The sequence below is a fragment of the Ursus maritimus genome, unplaced genomic scaffold, assembly GCF_017311325.1.
Source record: "Ursus maritimus isolate PB19 unplaced genomic scaffold, ASM1731132v1 scaffold_10, whole genome shotgun sequence".
In the NCBI taxonomy this organism is placed as follows: Eukaryota; Metazoa; Chordata; class Mammalia; order Carnivora; family Ursidae; genus Ursus; species Ursus maritimus.
Window position 1 is genome coordinate 6,433,682 of NW_024423344.1, and position 26,268 is coordinate 6,459,949.

General features: G+C 42.7%; 1 protein-coding gene and 1 non-coding gene across 2 annotated transcripts in view; both read left to right on the plus strand.

Annotated features, from left to right (window-relative positions):
* The window catches only part of LOC103664303 (phospholipid-transporting ATPase IB), a 565,982-nt gene that overhangs the window by 326,162 nt on the left and 213,552 nt on the right, over nucleotides 1-26,268 (plus strand). Inside the window, exons 26-27 of the mRNA XM_040621665.1 lie at nucleotides 20,468-20,651; nucleotides 25,242-25,352. Coding sequence (XP_040477599.1) covers nucleotides 20,468-20,651; nucleotides 25,242-25,352 — 295 coding nt within the window. The remainder of the gene's footprint in view (nucleotides 1-20,467; nucleotides 20,652-25,241; nucleotides 25,353-26,268) is intronic.
* On the plus strand, nucleotides 7,001-7,104 carry LOC121101488. Its single transcript, XR_005833478.1, has one exon. It is a non-coding gene; the product is annotated as a U6 spliceosomal RNA (small nuclear RNA).

The window sequence follows — 26,268 nt, forward strand, 5'->3', positions numbered from 1 at the left end:
AGTCTATACAGATGGTATTGAACATTGTGAATGGACTAAATAATGTAAATTAAGAAAATCTCATAGTAGGGAAATTATTTTTCGCTGAAAGGAGGTGATGAGATTCTCCCCCGTGCTATTTCATGGAGAAGGTTTTTCAGCAGACTGCTCAGGGTTCCGCCACACGGTTTGGAAGGTTCTGAAGAACTGACCTGATTTTTCTCCTCACCACACATCTGAATTTTCTTAAGTTTTGGAACTTTTTTCTGTTTTCAATGTTATATAAACTCTTCGGTTTGACCATTGAATGAAATGTTATGACATTGAAGGGGAAAAAATCCTATAAGCATTAATCAATGTAAGATATTTGTTGCTTTTTCATTCGACCCCAACCGGCTTTCATCCTGACATACACCATCCTGGAGGCATCGGCTGCTTGTTTAATTGTTTAGTACAGAACGTGGTTTGATCTCTTTCTTGTGCTTTCAGTACTGGTAAATTAATCAAAAGAAGTTACTGCTCTGCTGGGCATTAGCATGGGTTTAGATGTTTCTGCTTCGGGGCCTGTTCATCAACGAAAATGCTTTTAAGCCCCAAATGGAGAGTAAACAGTATCGTTGTGGCCGCTTTGAGGTGAGCCATTACTTGTGACCCGCTTACATTTGGGAAGGGGCCTGTTTGTATTAGCAGCTATTCTGGTTTGGGTTGTAGCATTTTCAGAATGTTTTTCCTCCTCTTTTTATTTTAACGTTTTTAGCATTTGCGAAGAGCCACCCCCACCATCATCACCGCACTTACAAAACCATAGGCATTTCTGTCTCGATCTGTGGAAATCAGAATACGGAAACCTAGTTTGGTCCTATGCCAAAATTTCTGTGAAGTTTGAAATCTAAAATACACGGAGGAACCGGTGTTTGTCATTAGAGGACAATGGGATCATAATGCCAACTGAGAGAGAAGTTCTAAGAGCAGTTCTTGGGAATAGAGAATTGTAGTTGGGTTATTTGTTTCCAGGAGATAGAAGTTGGTGCTCTTATTATCATTGGTGCTATCTGTGTCATGCATTGAACTAGGCACCAAGGATACAAAAGAAAACAGTCTTTGCCTTCCAGGAATTAGTTCCTTGAGAAAGACACATAAGTGATCATTTCAGGGTGATGAGGTGAGTGTGCTGACTGAGGGATTCACCAGGGGCTCCAGAACAGAGGGGCCTGGCTAGGTTAGGTGGGCGGGGTTGGGGGAGACCTCTCCCAGGGAGATGGTGACATTGAAGCCAGTCTTCAAAATGGAGTAGAAGTTAGCAGAGGGGGGAGATAGGGAGTTGGAGGAACAAATTTGTCAGGAGGAAAAGCAGGGCAGCAGGACCATGGGTGGGTAGGGGATGGGGCGTGGGCATTGTCAGGGAGGGAGTGTCAGGAAAGGAGCCTCATTAGGCACTGGGGTACTCAGGAAACCTCTTTTAAAAAAAAAGATTTATTGTAATTTAATATAGTGTTTTGAGTTTGGAGAAATAAAGGAGAAATTATGTGTTTGAAATATTAGTTTGCAGCCCAAATATGGAAGAGACTCAGAAACCCAGGAAATAAAACTTAGGCATCCACAGGAAGACAGACAATTCGAGATACAGACATAATGCTCCCCTCAGAGTCCGTTACTATTGCATGTTTTTAGTAGCTTTGTTGAGGTATCATGCAGATACAAAATCAATGCATACTTAATGTGTACAATTTGCTGTTTGGACAAATGCAAACACCCATGAAACCATCAACGCAGTCAAAGTAATGGACATATACCCACACCTCCTAAAGTGTGACCAGGAAGCCTCTGGAAGCTTAGGCTCATTCCCGGGGGAGGTGGGGGAGGACCCTGAGGAATTCAAGAAAGTGCAGTAGGAAGAATGGTCTTATGAGTAAGGCAAGGCTACAGCATAGACAGGAGTGGAGGGCAACAAACCCATGGGGTTTCTGCAGATTTTCTCTAAAAATGAAAAGGAAATTAAGACAGGAAGCTCCAGTCATTATTCAGAAGAATGAATTACTTGAGATAACTGTAATACTGTCTCCTGATCAGTGACATCTAAGTTTACTTTAAAAATAATTATTTGTGTGTAAAGAGCTCCTCCTCGTAAAAAATTTCGATTTTGAAAGAGTTGCTCTGGAAAAGCCTAGAAGTCCTTTTGGGATTACATTGGTAGTTAGGTAAAGGAAAGTAGTAGCAACGTATCTGTTTTTGAAGCCTGAGGATTTGTTGTTCTGTTTGTGTGGGGTCTAAAATTCTGGACTGTGTCACAGCATACTGGAAAACTGAGAGGCCCGGGTTCATTGTCTACAGCGGTGCTGGTGAGCTCACAGCCAGCTCTGCTGTCTTCAGGGTACAAACTCCACATTTTCCTGGTGAAATGGAGCCTACTGTGCTTGTATGATTTATTGGGGGGGGGTGTTCTTGAGTCTCCTACAACCTTCTCTGTATTTATTTGAAGGGAACTAAGTTAATCGCACACCCTTGGATTATTTTGAATTCGGCCTCATCAGCGGATGTCTAGTGAGGCTGAGACTGTAGGTAAGAGACGGTTGCCAGGAATGGGGGGCATAGAGGCAGGGGGCAAAGAAACATCAGCCTCTTGTTTTGCAGGACTTTTTCATATGCTTCGGTATTTAGAATGCTGAGACATACCTCCTGAGTCTGTAAATGTCCTGCAGTGTAGTGTAACTCAAGAGGCTACGCTCAAGGTCAACGGTGGCCACGAAAGATTTTAAAGACGAGTACAGTTGAGTGAGGTCTCAAAGGGTATTTAATCAGCTTTTGTTTTTAAGAACTTATTTGCTTTGTCATGATAATAGCAGTACCTATATTCAACGTGAAACACAGAGAACAAAAAGGAGGAAATAATTTGCCTAGATCCGCCCTTGTCAGAGATAACCACTTTCTCCTGCACTTTCATCTCTGCATGTGCACGTGTGTGTCTACGTACTGCCCGTCCCCAGCCAGACGCCACTGGATGTGCAATCTCTCAGCTTGCTGTCTTCATGCTGCAGTACACCATGGATGTACGCCCCAGTTCCACGGGGACACACTTCAGACCTACGGCGCTCTTGATGGTGTGGTGCTTACAGATGGTGCCCTTGGGGCTGTCTTAGGCCCAGCACCTCATCTGCTGATCCGGTGACTTTCCTGGCGTACATTCGTGCAGTTAGCTCTCCTGTTCAGAAGTTATATATGGTCCTATATGTGCGTTGGTAGTAGATTAAGGTGCTTATCTACCCACACGTCAACGTGTGTATTTTTATTGTATTTAGTTTTTGACAAACTCTGTTCAAGCTGTTGCCTTCTCCTGGACTGTTCTTTGGTTGGTTTGGCCTGCCATCCCCTTCCATTCTCTCAGAACGAGCACAGAGAAAGACAGCTGTCATTTTATTTATTTATTTATTTATTTATTTATTTATTTATTTATTTATTTTTGTGGACTCACCACCCTCCACTGTGTCTTTGGCTGCTCACTTAGGATTGGGCAGTCTTCATCTGAAGGGCAGCTGGCCGGCGTGGTGCAGAAATAGGTCTTAGCGCGCTTATTGGAAAAGCCAGTAGTGGCCACGGCATGTTCAAGAGCACCGTATGGGCAAAAAAGCAAGTAAATCTGGGAAGTGGCATCACAAACAGACCCGATGATGCACACTGGGACTTGCTGCCTGAGTGATAACGCCCCAGGGGCTGGTCCCATAGCTGTCTTTGGCTCAACCCACACACATTTAGAAAACCACCTTCAGCTGATTCAGCCGCCCAGCTCAGTTGCTGAGTCATACGAGTGTTGGCCAGACACTCTGGTTGTGTGGTTATTCATTTCCCCATCCCTTTAATGAATACCGTGCTCTACCTTTTAGAGCCCTGTGTCACTGTAAATTTGGAGACTCATTCTGGCGGGGAAGAGTATCCACAAATACTCTCTGAATGCCAGCCACGTGCCAGGTATTGAGGTGAACACTGGGGCATGTTGCAGAACAGCACGTGTGGTGCCGACCTGCACTGGGGGACCACAGAGGAAAGTTATCCTCAGCATGGAGGGATGGTCTCTCCATGTCTGGGATGGTGTTTCCCAGCTTCTGTCTTAGAGACATGTTGTCATGAGAGCTGGCAGCGCCGTGAGACTCGTGGGATAATGTTCTGGAGTGAAGCGTCTCCCTGACTGTGGGAAGGGTCTCCTTTGCCACTGTGCTGGGCGGGTGGGTGTGCACGAGAGAGAGAGAGAGAGAGAGAGAGAGAGAGAAGCACCACGTGTGTCAAAACTTAGCCTTCAGAGTTAAAGAAAAGTCTGTTTCCTTAGTTAACAGAGCATCTGGAAGAAATAGAGAATAGCTATTTCCTAATGACCATTAAAGTGTATTAAGCCAGCCTTCATGCATACTTTTCTCTTCTTCATTCACTCAAGGACTTGAAAAAAGAAATTACTCCCCTTGCACTTAGCATCATGTGTGTCTGACTTGTTCCAAGAGCCGCTAGGCGCACTGCCGATACCATTTGACTCCGTGGAGATTGAGAGCCCCGCCTTATCGCTGTAGCACCTCAAAAGTGTCAGGCTATCGTTACAAATCTAACTTAATTGCCCGACACGTTTATGTTGGTTAGCTAGTTTGCTACAGTCTGTGTGGCTGGATTATTGAATATATTTTTCTTTGTTTTGTTAATGACCTGAACTTCATTACCTGCCAATAAAGAGTTCCAGAATGTACAAAGAAAGCTGACAAAGAGTATTGGTGGCTTATTAAACTAACTGGCCTGGCGTCTGCTTTACTACTGCTCGGATTATCAGAGAGCAAGTCAAACAGAACGTGCTCACTGCCCAGACCCATCAGACCGTTATCTTCCCAGGAAACAATGGCCTTCTATTTGCTTCTTAGGAAAGTTTCAACTGTAAACATTTCAAATGGAATGTGATATTTTTTGAGCTTTTACTAATCTGATTTAATGGTATATATTTATATATATGGAGAGAGAGAGAGAGAACCACTGCGCGCTCTACCTTTGTAAAAATCAGCCAAAATTACCTTTGCAATAATGTTGAAAAGTATTTTTCTTTGAGTAAAAATGAATATCTTCAATTTTAAAAGAACTTTACCTACAGGTTTGGAGCTCACAGAGAGCCTCAGGTAAGTAAAGCGTCCCGGAGAATTGTCTGATGTCAAAAAGTAGGCAGAGAGGTTTTAGCTTTAAAATTTGTTCAGATCAAATGTAAACAAGTTCAGATTTTAACTTTTTTTTAAATAATATTTAATCATTTCAGAGATAAAGTGCTTTTTAAATTTTATTTTTTACTATAGTAACAGGCCATCTGTGATGGAAGAGAATACGTAATTACAGTTTTCATTGGGATTTTTAGGCTAACTGAACATGGGCATCTGTTAGAGGGGGTAGTTCTGTGTTTAACTTATTCATTGGTGTTATTTTACATGGTTAAGCTTGTTTGAAATCTGTCTTCTATCAATTTCTGTCCCTTTTCTTTGGAAAGAGTAAAATGGATTATGGACTTCCATTTTATTAATTGTATCCCTATTGGGTTATTTGCTGTTTCATTTCATTTTGGGAGACAAGAGTAAGAGGAAAAACTATTTCTAGTACACAAATGAGAAAGAATCATGCTTCCGTGTTTGATCATGAGATCGTGCTGGTGGCAGTTACACATTTTTTGTGTTTGTAATGTGTCCTAGTGAACAGCTGATGTGATTGTAGGGTATCAGGACAGACTAAAGCTAATTACACAGTTCTAATCATTCAAGAAAAGTGCTGATATTATTACAATTCCATCTGCAGAGGCAGGCTTTCCCCACTTTAACTCCCAACTTTGCCCAGGCACAAAGCTCCTGAGAGAGGTGTGCTGACCGTTGTTCGTTCTTTGTTCCCATTTGCTCACTTCTCCAAACCTCCACGTGCTCCATTCACCTCACAGCATCTAGCAGAACTGCTTCTGTTATTTCTGCAATGTGACCCGTGGAGGGAAACTTGGCAGCCGCCATGGTGTGCCAAGTACTTTGTTGGATGTACGGACAATTAAAAACTGAAGACATAATCTTTACTCTGCAAGAACTCACAGTCTTATTTAAGTGTTTACATACATTCATATTCAGTATGTATGAACATTAGTGTGAATTAGTATGCAATTTAATGGGTTGTTATATAAAGAATTATGTAAAGTTATGCATGAAAACAATCTGATACAGGACTTTAAGGGATTGTGGGACACACTAGCCAAAATTTTCTTCTCTGCTGTTTCTCATCCCACTTCCATCCAGAAACCCTGGGGGGGCCCTGAAGCCAGGAACTTAGGGGAGAGTGTTCCTAGCCAGGACTAGCATGGAGCCTGGATGGTGACCTCAATGGATGGGTGATGAGGGGTGGTTGGCACTTAATCCAAGAGTCAGGAAGAAGCTAAGAGGTGAGTTTTTCCCCCATCTTTCAAAATGCTTACCCACCTTTCGCATGTATTTGGTCTTCATGAGGCATGTGGCAGCGGGAACACCTGCAAGTCAAAGGCGAGAACTGAGACTCAGGATCAGGTAACTTCGTGGGGTTCTCAGAGTGCTGGGTACGGATGATCCTTTGCCTGTGCTCTGTCCCCCAGCCTGGCCTGGCCCGGCCCGATTGCTCAGCAGAAGTAGGTGAAGCTTCTCTAATGGGTGTTTGCATAGTAGCCAGGAGTGGAGCAGAGTGGCTGAGCAGGCAGACCTTGGGGTGAGACAGCTGTAGTTGGGTCCTGTCTTGGCTGCTTATTAAGTTCTGTGACCTTGGGCATACTGTGTCAACCACTCTGAGCCTAGTTTTCTCGCCCTTGAGTTGATCAGGATGACACTACTGATTTCTCGGAGTTGCAGTGAGGATTAAATTAGCCAGTGTGTGGAGGGTACTTAGCTCCGTCACTGATGAATAAGTAGTGTGTATTAAATCAGCACTTGCTGCTGCTCCTTTATGACGATGATTATTATAAAATAATAAAATATTTTTGCTTTCATCTTTAAAGTATAGGTTTTAATGCTTGCTCTGGGAGCACATATACTAAAATTGGAAAAAATACAGGCAAGATTAGTATGGTCCCTGCACAAGGAGGACACACAAATTTGTGAAGCATTCCATTTTTAAAAAAGCAATATTAAGAAACATTAGAAACCCTCATTGTTGGTCACAGTGGCAAGAACACAGAACTGGGGAGGTTGTCTGTCTGAATGAGTGGAGGCAAGGATGCCAGGTCTGCCCTAATCGTGGATTCCTCTCGTGTGAAGCGTTCCCCACCATCCCGCCTTGCTCATCCGATCACACGTGGTCATCACCTGAGTTCTGTCCTCCCTCCTCCACAGCCTGAGCCCTCCACAGCTTGAACCCAGCTGGAATAGAACGGACTCTCCGGCTGCTGCAAGAGGGCTAGGATTTTCTTAGCAACCTGCAGGATCATAAAGGCTTTCCCCACATGTAGGTTAGGATCACCTTGGACCTCAGGTCACAGAATCTGGGTGTGGGCCATAGGATTGGGGAAAAAAAACCCCACAAAAAATAAGCTTCATTGGGCCCAGTGCGTGCTCTTATCACCTGTATGTCCCTGGAGCCCAAAGGAAGGCCTGGGATGCACTTGTCACTTTGCCTTTGAAACTGCACTCTAAGTGGGTGATGGGTTATTTTGTGACATTGCTTTAAAAATTGTAACATCAAATTGTATCACTGCTTTAGATTCTATCTATAGTATATATCAATTCAATTTCATGAGATACTATGTATTTGCATGTTAGAAATAAAAGAAAAAGAGGGTATTCTCTCTAACTTTGCTTGCTATAACACTGCTTTAGCCTCTCCTAACACACACCCTTAGTTGAGGCTCAGTTTGGTCAATGACTCCCATTCTCAACAGTGAGGTGGGTATAACTGCAAGATTTAAGCATTTCTCACCTTCTGCATTGTATTTCTAGACTTTTACAGGATAAGGAGTAAAATGCATAAAGCTGGGAGACTCTGCTGAATGTGCTCCTGATACATCCCCTAGACTTCGCAGGTTTCTTGGCTGGAACTTTCTTCATTCTGAACTCCCCTCTGGTTGTAGCCCTAATGCGAGTAGGCATGTATGTCGCTAGCTCTGGGTCTTGATCTCCTGGCCAAGCTCAGCATCAGGCTTTCTGTCCTGACAGCAGCGTGATCTTGCTTACCTGTCCACTGCAGCTGCCAAGGTGAACGGGGCAGGTGCTAGTTGCACTGACCCCGCCTATCAAACCACATAAATGGCAAACTTGATTTTTAGGTGGTGGCCCTGCTTATAGGAGGCAGTTACCTGATAAATGTGGTTGTTGGTGTATTAATTTACTCTGAAAAGTGTAGCTACCAGGTGGACTTGAAGGTTGAGATTTGGGCCTCTCTGAACAGGCGTTGTAATGAATAATACTTTAATCTTTCTTTTTCTTTGATCAAAACTGAAATATGATCATTACTCATTTAGTATGATAAGTATATTCTTGAACATGAAATGAAAACAATTAAAGTTAAGAAGGAGGACAAGGAGAGCTGTGTTTGAAGTCCAAAACAATCACTGAAAAATGGATAATTCAAGAGACATTTGTTTGTTACCTATTGTATTTGGTGCTACAGCTTTTAAAGATGAGTAAAAGAAATCCCTAAGACCAGGTAGCTGACAGCCTAATTATGGAGATAGAAATACACAGCCAACTATATTTCAGACCAGGCTTTGTCCAAAGAAGTGCTATTATAATAGTCTTAATCAGTCAGAAGAGCAAGTTACAAATTAAGTTTGCAGTAGATTAAGTTGACTACTCTTATACTTAGCTGTTGTAATTGATTTCTCCTGTGGGTGCACAGTGTCTTGGGGCTCATGTTCTCTCTTTACACAGACGTTCACATGGTTGGTCACTGTGCTCATGCTCGCCCCTCCCCCACCCAGGCTCTCCTGTCCCATCTGCCTGATGTCTGTTGATCTTTCTCTGTCACTTTCTGGGACTTTAGCAGATGTATAGAACCAGTAGGAGTCATTTTCATGTTCTGCTTTGGCAATGGTAGAATGCTGCCGCTTCCCCCTCCCAATAGATTTTATTTTTTTATAACAGTTTTAGGTTCACAGCAAAATTGAGTGGAAGGTACAGAGATTTTTACAACTCATACAGAGCCTCCCCGACTATCAACATCCACCCCCCGACAGTGGTACATTTGTTACAATTGATGAACCTACACTGACACATCCTTATCACCCGGGGTCCATGGTTTACATTAGAGTTCACTCTTTTTTTAAATTATTTTTTATTTTTTATTTTAATGTTTTTTAAATTATATTATGTTAGTCACCATACAGTACATCCCTGGTTTCAGATGTAAAGTTCGATGATTCATTAGTTGCATATAACACCCAGTGCACCATTCAATACGTGCCCTCCTTACTACCCATCACCAGCCTATCCCATTCCCCCACTCCCCTCCCCTCTGAAGCCCTCAGTTTGTTTCTCATAGTCCATAGTCTCTCATGCTTCATTCCCCCTTCTGATTACCCCCCTTTCTTTATCCTTTCTTCCCCTACCGATCATCCTAGTTCTTATGTTCCATAGATGAGAGAAATCATATGATAATTGTCTTCCTCTGCTTGACTTATTTCACTTAGCATTATCTCCTCCAGTGCCGTCCATGTTGCAGCAAATGTTGAGAATTCGTTCTTTCTGATAGCTGAGTAATATTCCATTGTATATATGGACCACAACTTCTTAATCCCGTCATCTGCTGAAGGGCATCTTGGTTCCTTCCACGATTTAGCTATTGTGGACAATGCTGCTATGAACATTGGGGTGCAGATGGCTCTTCTCTTCACTACGTCTGTATCTTTGGGGTAAATACCCAGTAGTGCAATGGCTAGGTCATAGGGTAGCTCAATTTTTAACTTTTTAAGGGACCTCCACAGTGTTTTCCAAAGTGGCTGTACCAACTTGCATTCCCTCCAGCAATGTAGGAGGGATCCCCTTTCTCCACATCCTCTCCAGCAATTGTTGTTTCTTGCCTTGTCAATTTTTGCCATTCTAACTGGCATAAGGTGGTATCTTAGTGTGGTTTCTATTTGAATTTCCCTGATGGCTAATGATTTTGAACATTTTTTCATGTGTCTGTTAGCCATTTGTATGTCATCATTGGAAAAGTGTCTGTTCATATCTTCTGCCCATTTTATTATTTGTTTATTTGTTTCTCGCATATTGAGTTTGAGAAATTCTTTGTGGATCTTGGATACCAGTCTTTTATCTGTAGCATCATTTGCAAATATATTCTCCCATTCCGTGGGCAAATGTAGCTCCAGAAAGGCATTATCATTTCTTACTATTGACATCAAGAATTTGTGGTGTATTAAATACAGGCTTTAGGTTTGAGAAGGGGCATATGATTCTTGGAAGAAAGAGCTTTGTCTAACTTCTTTGCATTTCCACCCAACAAATTCCACTCTCAAATTTTCAAATTTGGGAGAGTGGGTGTACATGGTGTTGGTCACTGCCGTCCCTGTGGCTCTCTAAGGCTCTGGGTTGCTTGGATCAGGCCTGGGCTGAAGGTCAAGAGGCAGACAGGCTGCCCCACTTTTTCCAGAGTACAGGTAGTTACAGCTCAGCTTATTTATTGGATTGGTTATCAGGTGACCTTTGCGACAGGTGAAGGGCAGGTCTAATTAAAATCATTCTATTAAGCGTCTTGGTCGTCATTTATTTTCAGTGGTGCATGAGCTCATGATCCGTGGTCCTGAAGGAGCCATAATCTTGCTCTAAAATGTCAAAACTCAAAGCCTTCTCAGGTTTCCTCTCGGTTCTATTTCCTATTCCCACCATCCCCACAGCAGAGGCCAGGCACGCTGTTTTGAAATACTAGTGAAATTTTCAGTGGAGAACAATAAATGTATGTTAACTCCAAGGAAGGCAGACACTCCTGAGAGAGTTTGGGGGGCTTTAATAAAGCATTTCAAGGAAGCAGAGTATCGAATTAATGCTTTTTGTGCTAAAAACATTAAGGTATTTAAATGTGTTATTCTAATCCCTGTTTCAGCCTGGGAACAGAAGGATCTAATATCTTTTATTTAAATCCCAGCCTTCCTAGTCTGGGCCCTTCTTTTCAGCCTAGTACAGGAAGAAACAGACTATAGCCAGTTGACTTCAGTGAATATAAACCCGTATGTAATTCACAACATACGACCTATTAAATTTTTACATCAAGTGTGGTTGCCCAGATCTTGATATATTCTGTATCATTTCATGGGAGATGTTAGGTTTTCAGAAGCTAGACTCCTGTAGGAGCACCCCTTTAATTGTTCTGTTTCCTGGACATGCAATAAAATTGTCATGGACACAAGTACGGATGCATAAATTCTGAACCCCCAAGCAGGGGATACTTATTTCAAAGTGAGCCCTTTCTGGTTGTGGAGTAAGCTGATCTCGGGCAGACAGGGTGTCCTCCCTTTCCCAGAGAGCCCCTCTGAAAGCCTCAGCTGCGCGGGCAGCATTTACGGCCAAAGCACAGGCAGGATCAGGTTATAAGGTTTTTGTTCGGTGAATAAAGAATATCGGGTTCCCTCACAGCTCACAACTGAACGATGGTTGATCGCTCCCTCCCAGGCTGGATAGAAGAGAAGGCTCACAGGCCGGTGACGGCAGTCACCAAATAGTAATTAAGGTCAGTGATAAATGTAGCACCTCATCCCCAAAGCAGTCCGTAGAGTTTGTTTCCCCCCCACCCCTTGAGAATTCTTGTTTGTTGAGAAGTTATTTGGATTTTGAAATCAAGATTTAGGGGCCATATAAGGGTAACTTCGAGTGACTAGTATCTAGTCGTAACATTATCCATATTTAAAGCCCGGACAGTGCATCTAAGGTGAAAGTGTACGATACTTTGATTAAGACACTGGCAAAGTTGCTTTTCAAGGTTTGAAACTAAAAGGTAGGAGAATCAAGACCACGTTTTGTGCAGTGCGTGTGTGTATGAGTGTGTGTAACACTGAGGTAATCAGTGACCCCTTAGCTACAGTATTAAATATTGGAACCTTTTAAACAACAAGGAAATTATTACTAGCAGTTGTTAGTATATGGTCAGAGTGGCCAATTTATACAAATAGTGTTTTTAAAAAGCTCTCGTATTCTCTCTCGCTTTCAGCCTGCCTGGCTGCCCCTCCGTTCTCCTCCCCCTTTATGACAGAGTGTGAAGGAGAGCTCATCTCTTCTTTCTGAAAGCTGAGGTCTCTACTGGAGTGTGGAAAGATTTAAGTTTAGTATTTTTGAAAAAAATGAATTCTTCTACCATGTCGAAAATAATCTTCGTGCTTTTAGGATGGAAATTTTAAGCTTTCTGCAATTTGAATTTGATATATGCCCAAATATGTGTTAAATTCCTAAAATGACTGTGGAATTCCACCACCAAGCTACAAAGCAGAATGATGACACAGCTACGTGTTTCCTGCCTGACCTGGCACAGTCAGACTTGTCACATTGTACCAACAGTGTGTATTCGGCCTACAGTGTAACCGAAGGGAGCCAGCCTTCACACAGGGAATGTCGTCAGAACATCCCCAAATAAGCAATGCCATCAGAACATCTGGGCTCTTCGATTAGTTGCTTAGCAGCTCTGGTGGCATACTGGCCTGTATGTCTCAAGGGTGGCTGGATTATATCCGGGTTCATAGCTATTTCATGCAGATTTGTATCACCAATAATGAGATCTAGGTCCATCATTTCACTCTGCCAGCAAAGTCAATGCTTATTCTACTGGGCACTGGGTTGAAAAGTTACTAATAGTACAAAGGTATGTAGGTATTTGAGATTATGATAGAAGGTGATTTAAGACTGAAATCATGCTGCAAGGAGCAAATACGGGGTGAGGTGTTTAAATGTAAAGACTTTGTTTGGATGATTTTCATTGCCCGACATCCCTGAGACACTGGGTAAGAAAAGACTTGGTAAGCTGGTATGGGTTAAGCCCTCAAAGTGCTTATGCAAGATGATACTCAGGAGCTAACTGTTGGCTTATTGTAGTCAAAGCATGAGGATCGAAAGAGGCAGGGGACAAAAGCCCAGGCTTATGTGGTAGCCCTTCCCAGGAGAGCCCTATGTGAAGCCAAGGATTGTTGTCTGTTACATGTCATTAAGAGCTGTCATAAAAAGCCTATAATAAGCCTATAACGTTTTTAAGGATATTGGTAGAAAACAGAATCAAGGCCACTGGCGTATTCAGTGAGGAAGTTTGCAAACAGTGTCCAACCCTAGACCACAGGAATAGTGGGCTCTTTCTAACTCCTTTCTGTGGGTGATAAACTTAGATCTCACAGAGGTGCACCATTGTTTTTGTATTGCTTTCATTATCTCCATCTGTGAGTAGAAGTAGTCTTTCAGAATTACACACCAATAGCATGTTTCCATTTATAGGAAAGTTCATGGGGGCACCTGGGTGGCTCAGTTGGTTAAGCATCTGGCTTCAGCTCAGGTCATGATCCCAGGCTCCAGGGATTGAGTCCCACATCGGGCTCCTTGCTCAGTGGGGAGTCTCCTTCTCCTGCCTGCCACTCCCGTTGCTTGTACTCTCTGTCAAATAAATAAATAAAATATTTAAAAACAAAAGAAAGAAAGTGTATTTTTAAGTAGAATTGTGTTTTTTTCCTATTCTTCATGGTTATGATTAGAGATATAATTCATCTTAGAATCATGACTTCGGTAGTCACTGTTTATTGAACATCTGCCATAAAAATGACAGGGTTAGCATTTGGGGTGGGGTGTGAGAGGGATGGATGGAAAAGGAGGGGAAGGGGAAGGGGAAGGTGAGGGAGACAAACACATCCCCCATAACGGGTATAATCATTACACTGCATACATTGAGTTAATTGAAAGAGACGTACCTGTTAAATCATTCCAGGATCAGTTCCTGAAACGTTGGTGTCCATGACATTCCCCCTTGTGGTCTGTCATCCTGTCCTCTCTTTTATGAGGCAGCCTTTTTATAAGGTTATTGAAAGAATAGCAACTTCGGTCATATGGCATTTTGTAGGAAACCCCATCTTTTATATTGCCAATCAAATGTGGTTTGAACATTTTAAGGATGGAGAGAAATCCTTCCACAGCAGAGCCTCCATAACATCTCAGTTTTTGGAGGAAATGCTGCGGTAGGATAGAACCCTTCACTGCCAAAGCAACCAAAGCCAGAGACGCTCATCCCTGAAAGTCTGTCTATGTCGCTCATTTAGCAACTAGGTGCATGGTGCTACCCTCTCAAACCCATTATCTCATGGATGGTTTTTTCCTCTGTGCTTTTGAGAATGTTTTGCTCCACCCCCAACCCTATGAGGCCGCATCTTGGTCAGGCACTGAATTTTTGAAGTAAAGCCTGAACCACATCTTCAATTACATCTTTGTGAGGCATTGAGACACCATCTCTTATGGCTTCCTTGTGTATAAGATAGCTCTTTCTCTATGTGTACATTTTTATAATGAAGGGGCATTTAAGTGTATTTGAGAACCACTGAGTGAGGGAGTTTAAATTTCACTTCTTTGTGCCTACACATTAGGTAGCCTCAGGTACCTATTGGGCTTGCCCAGACACCCCTTCCTGCGGCCCCCTCTCCCCTGAAGCCTCCCATCTGCCGCTCTGCTCTAGGGACTGTCCCAAGCTGCCAACATGATCTGCTTTTGGAGCTAAAGGCTATGGTGAGATGCACTTAAAGAACTGAGGCATGAGATTAAATTTGAGAGTCATACATTTTGGGTCAGAGCACCAGGATAGAATGTTCCAGAAAGGTAAAACTGTCCAGGAGACCTGGACAACTGGCCCTGCATCAGTGCACTAAATGCATCTAAGGAAAGAATACAGGGGTCAGAATGGGTGTTGGTCAGCCACAGAAGCACTTATTAAACAGATACATAGGGTAGTTTAATTGATTTTAGATTTTAGATCTCTATGTTAAGGTGTTCATTTATCTGCAAACTGAGATTTTTTTTAAGATGTTGCAATTTTCGAAACATTTAGGATTACTGGCTGCTATGAGAAATAAGGTATAATATTTTAATTTTTTTAAGGAAAGAGAATCACTTTCATAAGGATAATTATCTTTAAGTTATCAGGAAAATCGAATTTTTCATTCCTTAAATCATAGTCGTTGGTTTCTGCATCACTAAAAAAAGCTTACAAAGTCCTGTAGATCATATTTTTGGTTAGTACTTCCTCTTTCTCAGCCTCTTATGTGAGACACTCAGATTGGAATACTATTTTAAATGAAATTCCAACCCTATTTTGTACTCACTATTTGGGGGTTAAAAGCAAAGAAGAACCAACATATACAAAGCTTGAAAGAAGGGGATGAGATTCAGTGTTCCTGGTAATTGTTAAATGTCACTTTATGAAAATTTTACATGTGTCTTATGCTATGGAAATGTAAGCTTAGCTAATTAAAACTTTGAACCAGAGGGATCTTGTGATCTTGTCCGGGTCAGTGCTAACTACATCAGTGTTGTCCATAGACAAGCAGTGTCAGCATCACCTGGGAGCTTGTTAAATGCACACTTCTGAATCAAAACCTATATTTTTACAAGCTCTCTAGGTGATTCTGATACTTACTTAAAATTCGAGACTTATTGATCTAGGTCAGTGGTCTTTAAACTTCCTTTTCTGTCATAAGGACTTTCTATATGGAATAAAGAAGTTTGGGAGTCCAATTAGTAAAAGCATTTAGTGAATCTGGTTAACGAGTGAGTATTGTGGCTCTAGTTGAAGTTCTCTTGTGTGCCCCTGGGTGGAGTTTCTTGTGACTCCCCTGGCCCTACTGAGGTCAGTCTACAAATCAGTAATAGAGGTTTACCCCTCTTTGACAGAAGAGACCCCTGAGCTCTGAGAAGGGAAGGGATTTAAGTTTTCTCAGATGATGTTGCAATTCAGAATTTAGAAATTCATTCTGAGATGAGGGCTTTTGTAGATCAGATAAATTAATGCGTGATCATTAATTTTAGAAAAGCAGTTATCAAAGTTCTATTTAACTATTATATTTGAAATAGTTTTAAAAAGTAAGTTTTAAAATTTCAGGAACACAGGGGTGCCTAGGTGGCTCAGTTGGTTAAATGTCCAACTCTTGGTTTCAGCTCAAGTCGTGATCTCAGGGTCGTGAGATCGAGCCCCATGTGGGGCTCCCCTCTTAGCATGGAGCCTGCTTAATATTCTCTCCCTCTTCCTCTGCTCGCCCCCAAGTTCTCTCTCTCTCTCTCAAATAAATAAATCTTTAAAAAAATATATCAGGAACACATATCCCATAAAATTCGATACTTCAGGATACTGAATTTTTTTAAGTCTCTAAAGGAAAACTTATTTTTTATTTTAGAATCTATTGTGTTAGCCAAAAAAGTAGGTAGAATATCTCTCCAGTTGATTAAAGATCTTTGATTTTGTGTTTTTATTCATAAGGCACTAAAATAGGTTATAGAACTGTCCCAAGTGCCTAGCTTAGCTCAGTTGTGGTCTGAAATTCTTATTTTATAGGTTGAATGTACTATATGCTGGGAATACTTAAGTGTGGCATGTGACTCCAGGTTACAAATTAAGATTAAAAAAGAGCTGGTTTGTGCTTCATGGCAACTTGGCATACTAAAATAGTATGTATGGCTGAAGCGTAATGGTGCCTGTTCAGTTCTGTAGAAATTAGCTGTTTGACATCTGTTTTGAGCCCCTTGTGTGTGCTAGAATTATATTTTCTCAAGGCATCACAGCTGAGGGCATAATAAATCCTTGATGAGAATTTCATGCTTCTAAAATGCTGGGGTATGACTTGGTTTATATACCCCAGTCAGGTCCTCCCTTTATTCTTGCTTTTTGGGAAAAGGCAGCTGTTGGACTTTCATAGATTTTGCTTAAAGTCATCACAATCATGACTTGATTTGCTGGAGATTCAAATCCCAGAGTGGCAAATGTAGAGAGTATATTTGACTTGCTACTTGCTTGTTGGTTGGCTTATTGCTAAACCCCTTGACACAAAAGCACCAACTTTAACCTTGAAGAAAACCATGGACTTGTGTAGGAGCTTCCCCATGCCACCCCCGTAGCCCTTCCTGCCTCCCCAGCACCATGTTCGTGTGGTTGAGCCTTCTGCCCTGCACACTCCCCTTTTGCCCTATAGACCTCCTTTGGCTCTACATCACTTTAGGTCAGCTGATAAAGAGACCAGCATACCGGATTACTTGGGTGGCATGTGAAATCTCAAGGAGTCACAGCCTCAGGCTACCGAGTGCTGTTTAAATGTCGGTCTGATGTGCTCCCGTGATATGTTCGTGGATGCAAAAGAAGAGTTCGAGATTAAATAGTGGTGAAGCTCTACTTCAGTGAGTGAATGATTGTACTGGAAGAGTGATTGATGTAACCATGGAGAGAAGGGATCAACACAGAGGTTCCCAGATTCTCTGCATTCACCGTACCCTAGTGTCTCAGTAATTCCTTTGCAAAGCCCATAAGCCAAGAAATAACACCGAACAGTTCTAACTGTTAGGAAGGGAAGGTCAGACAATTTAAGAAGTATTTATGTCCTAACAACTTAGCAGGCATTTGAAACACTAACGCACATAGCCAGAAAGAAATCATCCTTTCTTTCGTCCTTAAATAACCATAATGACTTGCCAGTGCTATGGTATGTGCACCTGTTGGGCGTTGTACACCTTCTCCAACCTTGGAGAAAGCACGAATGCTGTGTCCCTCATTTCCTGTTCCACGTTGGTTTTTCACAAGCTATTTGCTTGTGTCATAGCAGCTGTGAAAACTCAGCTTCACAAAGATATGTCATAAAAAGGAATGTAGTAGGGCACCTGGGTGGCTCAGTTGGTTAAGCATCTGACTCTTGATTTTGGCTCAGGTCCTGATACCAGGGTCAAGAAATTGAGGTATGCGTCAGGTTGCATGCTCAGTGGGGAGTCTGCTTGAGATTCTCTCTCTGCCTCTCCCTTGTGTGTGGGCTCACCCACACACTCTCTCTCTATCTCTCATAAATAAATAAATAAATAAATAAATAAATAAATAAATAAATAAATAAAATCTTTAAAGAAAAAGGAATGTAGCATGATCTAACATTGAAACTGTGAGCTACTTTGAGCTAGTATGTTGTGCTATGTGAGAGATATTGCTGTATTTTCCTTGAAAATCAATAATTTCCCACTGCAGCACCCCATGATGCTTACAGGGAACCATGGATTAGATGGTATGCAGTTCTCAGATGTGTCCAATTTTCTTTTTCCAGCAATAAAAGTTTTGCAGGTGGGGTAGGAGACAACATTTGTTTCACATGGCAAGTTAAAATAATGATTTCACATATATATATCAACCATCTCATGAGGTGGCTGGTTCTCATTTCCCCATTTTTACTGATGGAAAGACAAGAATTCAGAATTATTTCCTCTTTTTAAGTAGTATAGGGAACAGGAGAAGGTCATGCCCAGTTATTTAACTTCGAATCCTACATTGTTTTCTCCATACCATATTTGATCTCTGCTTCTATTGAGCTTAGAGATGAAATGGAAAATCACATTTGTGTAGCAGATGAGAATTGTGAGAGCTGTGTCTGCCAATCAGGAGTTTAATGAGAGAGGAATGTCCAGGTCAGCCCTTGGCTCCAAGTAGCCCTTGCCCAAGTGTGGAAGGAAGAGCTACAGCTTATATCCCTGTCCATGAAAATTGCTTACATTTAGATGCCTGGAGGGTCAGTGATGGACAGAGTAAAGCTTCCAGTGATTTCCTGTTAGGATATATATATATATTACCTAGGTCTAGTAATCTGCTCCAGGGAGATGGTGATTCTGTTCTGTTCTGCTCAGTTTGTAGCTGTCTGGAAGATCGTACTTGGAAGTTATTTGTAAGTTCTGAAGCATGCCTATTAAATCATGGGTGAGCTAGCAGATACTGAACTTTTGGAGGAAGGATTTGATAAGGTGTCTTTCTAGTTCAGCCTTCCTAATATTTGAAAAAAGTTATACTTGTTCTAGCCTAACCCAGAGGACAGGATTAGTACTTTGAGGTATGCTCAGCTTATCAACCACAAAAAAGTAATAATAATAATTTTTAATGGTTGCAATTGCCCTAGGAGGCAGTAAACTCCCATTATTGAAAATCACTGTGAAAATGATAAAAGAGATAGTAGATCATACAACATTAGCTCCTAAAGGCCTTTCAACCTATAGATTCTGTTTTTCTAACTTGCTAATTTTCATTTCTTTGAGCAAGAGCTCTCAGAGTAACTGTGCTTTAAATTCAACTTGCCATCTCCCCAAACACAGATAGGTCTCTAGGTTGGTAAAATTAAATGTAAGGTAAATTTTAAGTTTTTTGTTGGAAACTGATATTTTGACAGAGGCCATATGAGAGGTCATAGTTCTACTGAGAAAGTCTTTAAGTGTCTATTCTAGTTTACAAGTATAGTGCGTATGTGGGTGCAGCTAGTATATCTCTGGGAAACCCGGAAGGGCCTTTTACTGTGTGTTTGTGTGTGCACGTGCACACATGTGTGGTATGTGTGTGCACGCGTGTTTGCGTGTGTGTGTGTGTGTGTGTGTTTTAGTCATTCAGGAGTTTACCTGTAAATTTCCCAAAGTGACTATCAGCTCACCAGTTCAGAATTTAAAATAAATCAGTCCTGAAGTACTAGTAGTTTTATCAAGTCATTGTGTTGTCTGGTCTTACCCTCTGAACAAAGACTTCATTATAATTAACATTGCTGAGCTTTAGACCCCATAGATTTATATTGGGTCTTCTTCCCAGATGACTTGAGGGCTTATGACAAATAGCTCACATTCTTTGATTCCTTACAGAAACAACCCCTCTTCAGCAAAGACCCCCTTTTGGGCTGTGCTTCTGCACAGTTGAGCATTGGTAGACCTTCTGTCCCTGCAACACCCTCCCCCTCTTCTTAAAATCCTCCTGCCTTGGCTGCCATTCAGACACTGCCTCTATTTCCGAGAGGGAGAAGGGGAAGGCTTTCTTCTTCTCTCTCACTCTGGTCCTCTTTCTGTACTTCTCAAGTCCTGCCAATTTTTTTTCCCTTCTGTGAAAGCAGGTTTTACAGAAAATTCCCTTGCCAGCCCTAGGTTGTATGTGATGAACAGCAAAGCAAATATGGGGTCTGTGCTAGTTTTCTGATTTATTCGGAAGACATTCCCTAAGCCCTCTGTAACTAGCTTCCTGGCCTTTATCATGCAGGGGGGGCACATGTGCCTCTGAGGAGTTTGCACGTATGGTTCCCACTGGGCAGAGTGATTACAAACAGGCTGTGTTTTAAGTTAGTTTTGACTTGTGTATTTCATCTGTGTAGTTGGCAAATACTTGAAAGCCACAAGCTACTGTTTTCTGAAAGCTTCTTTGCACATGAGCATAAAATGTATGTATTGGATTTGGAAATTGTCCAATAACTGCCCTTTTAATGCAGCTAAATGTAGATTACAGCCGTTTCCTCTGGAAAGACGCATATAGTCATCATTTCTTTCTTCTCTTACAGGGTGTCTCCTCTGCAGAAGTCTGAGATAGTGGATGTGGTTAAGAAGCGAGTAAAGGCCATCACCCTCGCCATTGGGGATGGTGCCAATGACGTTGGAATGATCCAGACAGCTCACGTGGGTGTAGGAATCAGCGGGAATGAAGGCATGCAAGCAACCAACAACTCGGATTATGCCATCGCTCAGGTCAGAGGCATGGTTGACCAGCTGTCTTGTCATAGGCATCCAATGGGTATGAAGGTCTTATTGATGCTTGACCTTCAGTCCAGCCGTAAGAACTCTGCCACCCCTTTTGAGGTTGTGTCTAGACAAAATTACCAGAGTATTCGGATTTCTCTGTGGCCTTGATCTTGTGCAGTTTAAAGGCCCTGTGCTGCTGGTTGTTGTGGTGATTGTGGTGGTTTTTGCTAGCTGTGAGGTTGGCCAAGCTTTCTGTCCTCCAGGCAGGGCGTCATTCCTGACAGATAGGTGTCTGATCCTACTAATGATAGTCTCTCAATCTCAACTCCCACATCTGCTGCATGGGCTTTTCCTTGAGCCATCCCCTGCTAAAGAATGGCTGTGCTCATTACATCCATTCTCTACCATCCCCATCCCAGAATCTGTCCTCTTTTCAGAAGGTGCTAGAAAATTCTCTCCTCAGGCATTCGAGGCCAGAGGAAAGCAGTGGTTTACAACTGCCACCTTCTCGGTAGCCATAACCAGGGTGTTGTAGCCATAACCCCCGGTCAGTGGCAAACAGCCTCCTGCTGTTAGGCCAAGTTCAGCCCATTCCTCTCTGGATCAGATGCTGCCTGCAGAGTTCCTGATGCACTTTGTAGTTCACTGAACAGATGGCCTGAGGATGAAAGCAAGGCTACTCCTCAATGATAGCCAAAAAGTGAAGGAAAATAGCCAACCTCCCGGCCTTAGGTGACATATCTAGATCATTTGGCCTGCTTGATCGTCCAGAAAATCTAGGCCTCATAGTGGGCACTGATCATTTCCTCCTGTCAACAGACTGCAGTATGTCATGGTAAAATGCCTGCTTATTTGGTGGTTAGCTAGGTTCCCTCATGTCCTTCCAGGGTTTAGTCATTTGAAGAATGTGTTAACCTTAATCACATGAGCAAAGGTAATAATGGCTTTTTATCCCGGCAAGCTGAAATCAGGGGCTGCATATAAACTGTGAAAGAGCTGCCAACAACCCAGGGCTGCAGGCTGGTCCTGTGCAGCTTTGGGGCCTACCTCCCCAGAGCGGGGCTCTGCATTAGATCACCTCTCAGATTCCCTCCCAGCTCGTGGTTCCGCAAACACAGGGAGGAATTACAAAATCCTCATGGCTCTGGAAAGTACATGAAATCAATCTTGTTTCTCTGTGGATTTCAAATAAATCCTCAAGATAATTGCTAAAGTAGATAGGGGAAGGAATTCTGATTGTACAGGTGGGAACACTGGGGCTCCTTCACATTGGGTGACCTGCCTCAGGTCCGCGCATCCAGGGTCAGAGAACACCAAACCTGGACGTGACCTTGGGGACCAGCCCTGCACACCTGCCCATTCACTTTCCCGAGTCAGCCACTCCGAGGCCTGTGGGACTCCTGCTTCCTGTAGTCTGTCAGCAACTGTAGATGTTATACACCCCAGCATTATTAAATACTTGAGTTATAGCATCATGTGGCTGGCAGGGATCTTTAGAGGTTTCCTAGGAGTTCCAGGCAAATATTTGTCTGTCTTTTTCTTTAAAATGTCTGGGGAAGGGAGATTCCATGACCTGCTTTATTGAAACTGCATACTAATAGGCTGTGGAATCTGGAGCAATTGCTCTCTTCAAATTAAAAGCATCAAAGAAGCGTAGGAAGGGGAGAGGTAGTTAGAGTTAGGGATTTTCTTGCCCCACCGGTGTAATAGTCACCACTGCCAGAGGAAGTGACGAATGGCCGCACGTGTCTGTGGGTCTTCGTTTCTCCTGTCCGTGGTCCTGCCCACGATCAGGTAGAAGTCCTGTTGCTTCAGGGTAGCATTGCTCTTTGCCTTACACCGTCTCCACCTGACACAGTGCCTCCTGCACTTCAGTTAGAAGCAAGAGAGGCCACAATTTTATGCGTCTCTTTGCCCCCAATGAAATGATAAATGTCTCTGGTTGAAGTTAACATCTTGGGCTTTGTCACTTTACTGCATTTGGATGAATACATTTTTGATTGGGTTTTTGAGGCAGTGCCCTGGAAGGTTATATACAGAAGAAAAAACATTAGCTCCCAGTCCTTGGGGAAAATGATGAAATAGGCAGAGCTCCAGTTCTACTTCTTCCCTGCCTGCCTGTGCTTTTATCCACAGCGCAGCCCCTGGGACTGACAGCCGCCTGCTGATATGCTGCCTTGACCATGGGCGGCCTGTGCTGGCAGCCGGAGGATATGGTGCCTCTGGCCCCAGCTGCCTGTTCTCCTCAGGAGACGATCATTCCCATCCCCTACCTTCTTAACATTTTTTGAATGACCTCCTGAAAATAGCATTTGATTTAGGATATATGTATTTTTTTTCCCCTCAAAACAAATCATTGTAGCGCTAACGTTGAGTCATTCCGGATGACTCCAGCAGGTGTTCTCTGTGCCCACTGAAGTTTAACATCAGGGGGTCCGGGTCAAACACAAACTTCCTTTTTATTTGTTTAGCCAGTTATTTTATGATTCCCCATTCCCCTTTGGAATCCTTAATGAGCTTTTATGGAGAGTTTTATTTTTCCATATGCACCTACTCCTGCCATTCTGAAGCGGCCATATAGCTTTTGAGTGACCCGCCTTACCCCGATCTCCTGGAAGAACTCACGAAATGTGATGTCATGTCCGATTAAGATCCCTTCTTCAGGGCTAATGAAAATTATTATGTGGCTTCTTCTTGAAAGAGAATGTTTCCTTAAAAAAATTACATTTCCAATCAGAGTCTTTCTTTTCTACCGATAGTTAAATTTAATTTCAAAAGTAATCAGAAATTAATAGGAAGTTTGCAACAGCAAAAGCATTTCTGAAGTTTATGGATGTTCTCAATCTAGCCTGATTATCTCTTCTAAGAGAACGAGCCCAAGGACTGCCCTGGGACTTGGTACGGGGGAATTAAGGTTTTAGTTCAAGGCAACCAAGGGGGGTGTCAGTGCAGTCCAAGGCTAATCAGTGTGCAGAAATCATGAATTTAAACAGGATCGTCCCAGTGCTGTCCATGTTGCAGCAAATGTTGAGAACTCATTCTTTCTGATAGCTGAGTTATATTCCATTGTATATATGGACCACAACTTCTTAATCCAGTCATCTGCTGAAGGGCATCTCGGTTCCTTCCACGATTTAGCTATTGTGGACAACGCTGCTATGAACATTGGGGTGCATATGGCCCTTCTCTTCACTACGTCTGTATCTTTGGGGTAAATACCCAGTAGTGCAATGGCTGGGTCATAGGGTAGCTCAATTTTTAACTTTTTAAGAGAGGAGATAATGCTAAGTGAAATAAGTCAAGCAGAGAAAGACAATTATCATATGATTTCTCTCATCTATGGAACATAAGAACTAGGAAGATCGGTAGGGGAAGAAAGGGATAAAGAAAGGGAGGGTAATCAGAAGGGGGAATAAAGCATGAGAGACTATGGACTCTGAGAAACAAACTGAGGGCTTCAGAGGGGAGGGGGGTGGGGGAATGGGATAGGCTGGTGATGGGTAGTAAGGAGGGCACGTATTGCATGGTGCACTGGGTGTTATGTGCAACTAATGAATCATCGAACTTTACATCAGAAACCAGGGATGTACTGTATGGTGACTAACATAACATAATAAAAAAACATTAAAAAAATAAAATAAAATAAAAAATAAAAAGCAAAATAAATAAATAAACAAACAAACAGGATCGCCCCAATGGTGCCTTCATGCCAGAGCGCATCATAGTTCACAGAACAAAACAACAACAAAAAACTCACTTCCCTTCCTCCAGCTCATGCTTTGGGGGACCTTTGTGAAGTAGGCTCCGAAAGTGAAGCCAGGCAAAGAGAAGGCTGAGGGGATAGGATTCAAGTGGTGCCCAAAGACCCCCTGCCCAAAGAGGATTCAGGGATTTTATTGAATAGTTCTCAGTATTTCAAATTGCAAGAGCCGTTCCATCCCTGTCACCTTAGTATCAGCCGCTTGTTGGCTTCTTGCTTTTCTTGACTGCATCGCACTCTAGCAAGAGGTACTCTGTACTAGTTGGAAGCAAAAAAGGAGAACAAAATGGTGTGGCGGGTAAGGCTGTGTGTTTGTGCCTGAGCGTCTCTGCATCTCTGTGCATGTGCAATTGCTTTTAATGTGTGAGCTGACAGTGGAAATAGGTCGTGTATCTATGAGCATCCTTTTTTAAAAAAAAAAAAAAAGGTACTGGTGTGCGAGGGCTCCTGTCCTTGTTCCTGAAGTCACCATCAGATCTGATGGGATAGAAGCATCTGGTTGCCACCATGCTTTGCTTTTCTTCCAGTTTAAGAGGTCACCTTCTCCTAAGAGTTAAGACCCTAAAAAAGTATTTGTGTAAACAGAATTCACAAGAATAACAATGAGAAGTCCACACTGGCCTTTGGGGGAAATATTAAGTTTGTAGATTTAAGAGGAGAGTTCAGTTGTCCTCACTGGACCTGAAAGCTCTGTCTTTAGTTTCTGGAAGTGAATGGTTTTCTCAAGTTCTCTGCAGAATCTGGCTTCCTCAACCTTGTCTGTCCCCGAAGGACATTTTGTGACTTTTGTTCCTAAAGGATGGACGCTCCTGAACTTTGCCATTTTCCCCCCTCAGTTTTCCTACTTGGAGAAGCTGCTGCTGGTCCACGGTGCCTGGAGCTACAATCGGGTGACCAAGTGCATCCTGTACTGTTTCTATAAGAACGTGGTCCTCTACATTATCGAGGTGAGCCAGGCCAACTTCTTCCTCAAGTAGGGGGGAAACGGGGGCGGCTTTTGCAAAGGGCATCTTCACATATTTTAGGTAATTGCAAGAAAGGATTTTGTTCATGTGAAATTAAAAGGTCCTGCTGGGACAGACAGGAAACTGTGACACACATGACCTCCATGAAGCAGGGGACACCTCACAGGTCGAGGTCCTTATGTCGAGGAAACAATGCGGGCAGCCTTGGTGTCCTTGGCCCACGTAGCATGTTGTCACTCACAGCCTGCTCCTCCCAGGGGGGTCAGAGCCCGGGCAGCAGATGCTCGCACCTGTCTTGGTGGGCACAGGGACGTTTCCAGGCAACCCGGTCGATCTTTTCTTTCCTAGAACGAGAGGGCCTGATTTCTTGCTCTATTTCTCATGGCATCTGCAAGTTACCCAAGCATTGATTCATCGCCTCTGGGATATTTGGACAATACTATTTAAATGGGGGAGGTGTGGGAGTAAGTGGGAAGTAAACAAATAAGGTAATTAAAAATATCTCCGTGAACTTCTTGGGTTGTCAAACTGGTTTTCAGAAGATGTTGATTCAATTACAAGCACATTTATTTTACTTATTAGAGGGACTAGAGTAGGAGGGGGGAGGGGCAAGAAAAAGCAGAATGGGCACTTTCTGTTTGAACTCAGTGGGAAGACCAGCTACATCTTTCCTCCTTTTTAAGGACTGCTCTGCTGCAAAGGTGTGGCTTTTGAGGCCAACGTGACTAATAGATTTCCAATTATGTTGAGAAAAGAGGAAGCAGGCGGTCACTCTGTGAAGAAATAGAAAAGCAATGTTAATTGCATTTGGTGTTAATACCTCAGTCTGTTATGAGTTATTTTGTGTCTGGTTTCTCAACTCTTGGCAGAAATAATAACCAAGACATAGATGAACTTT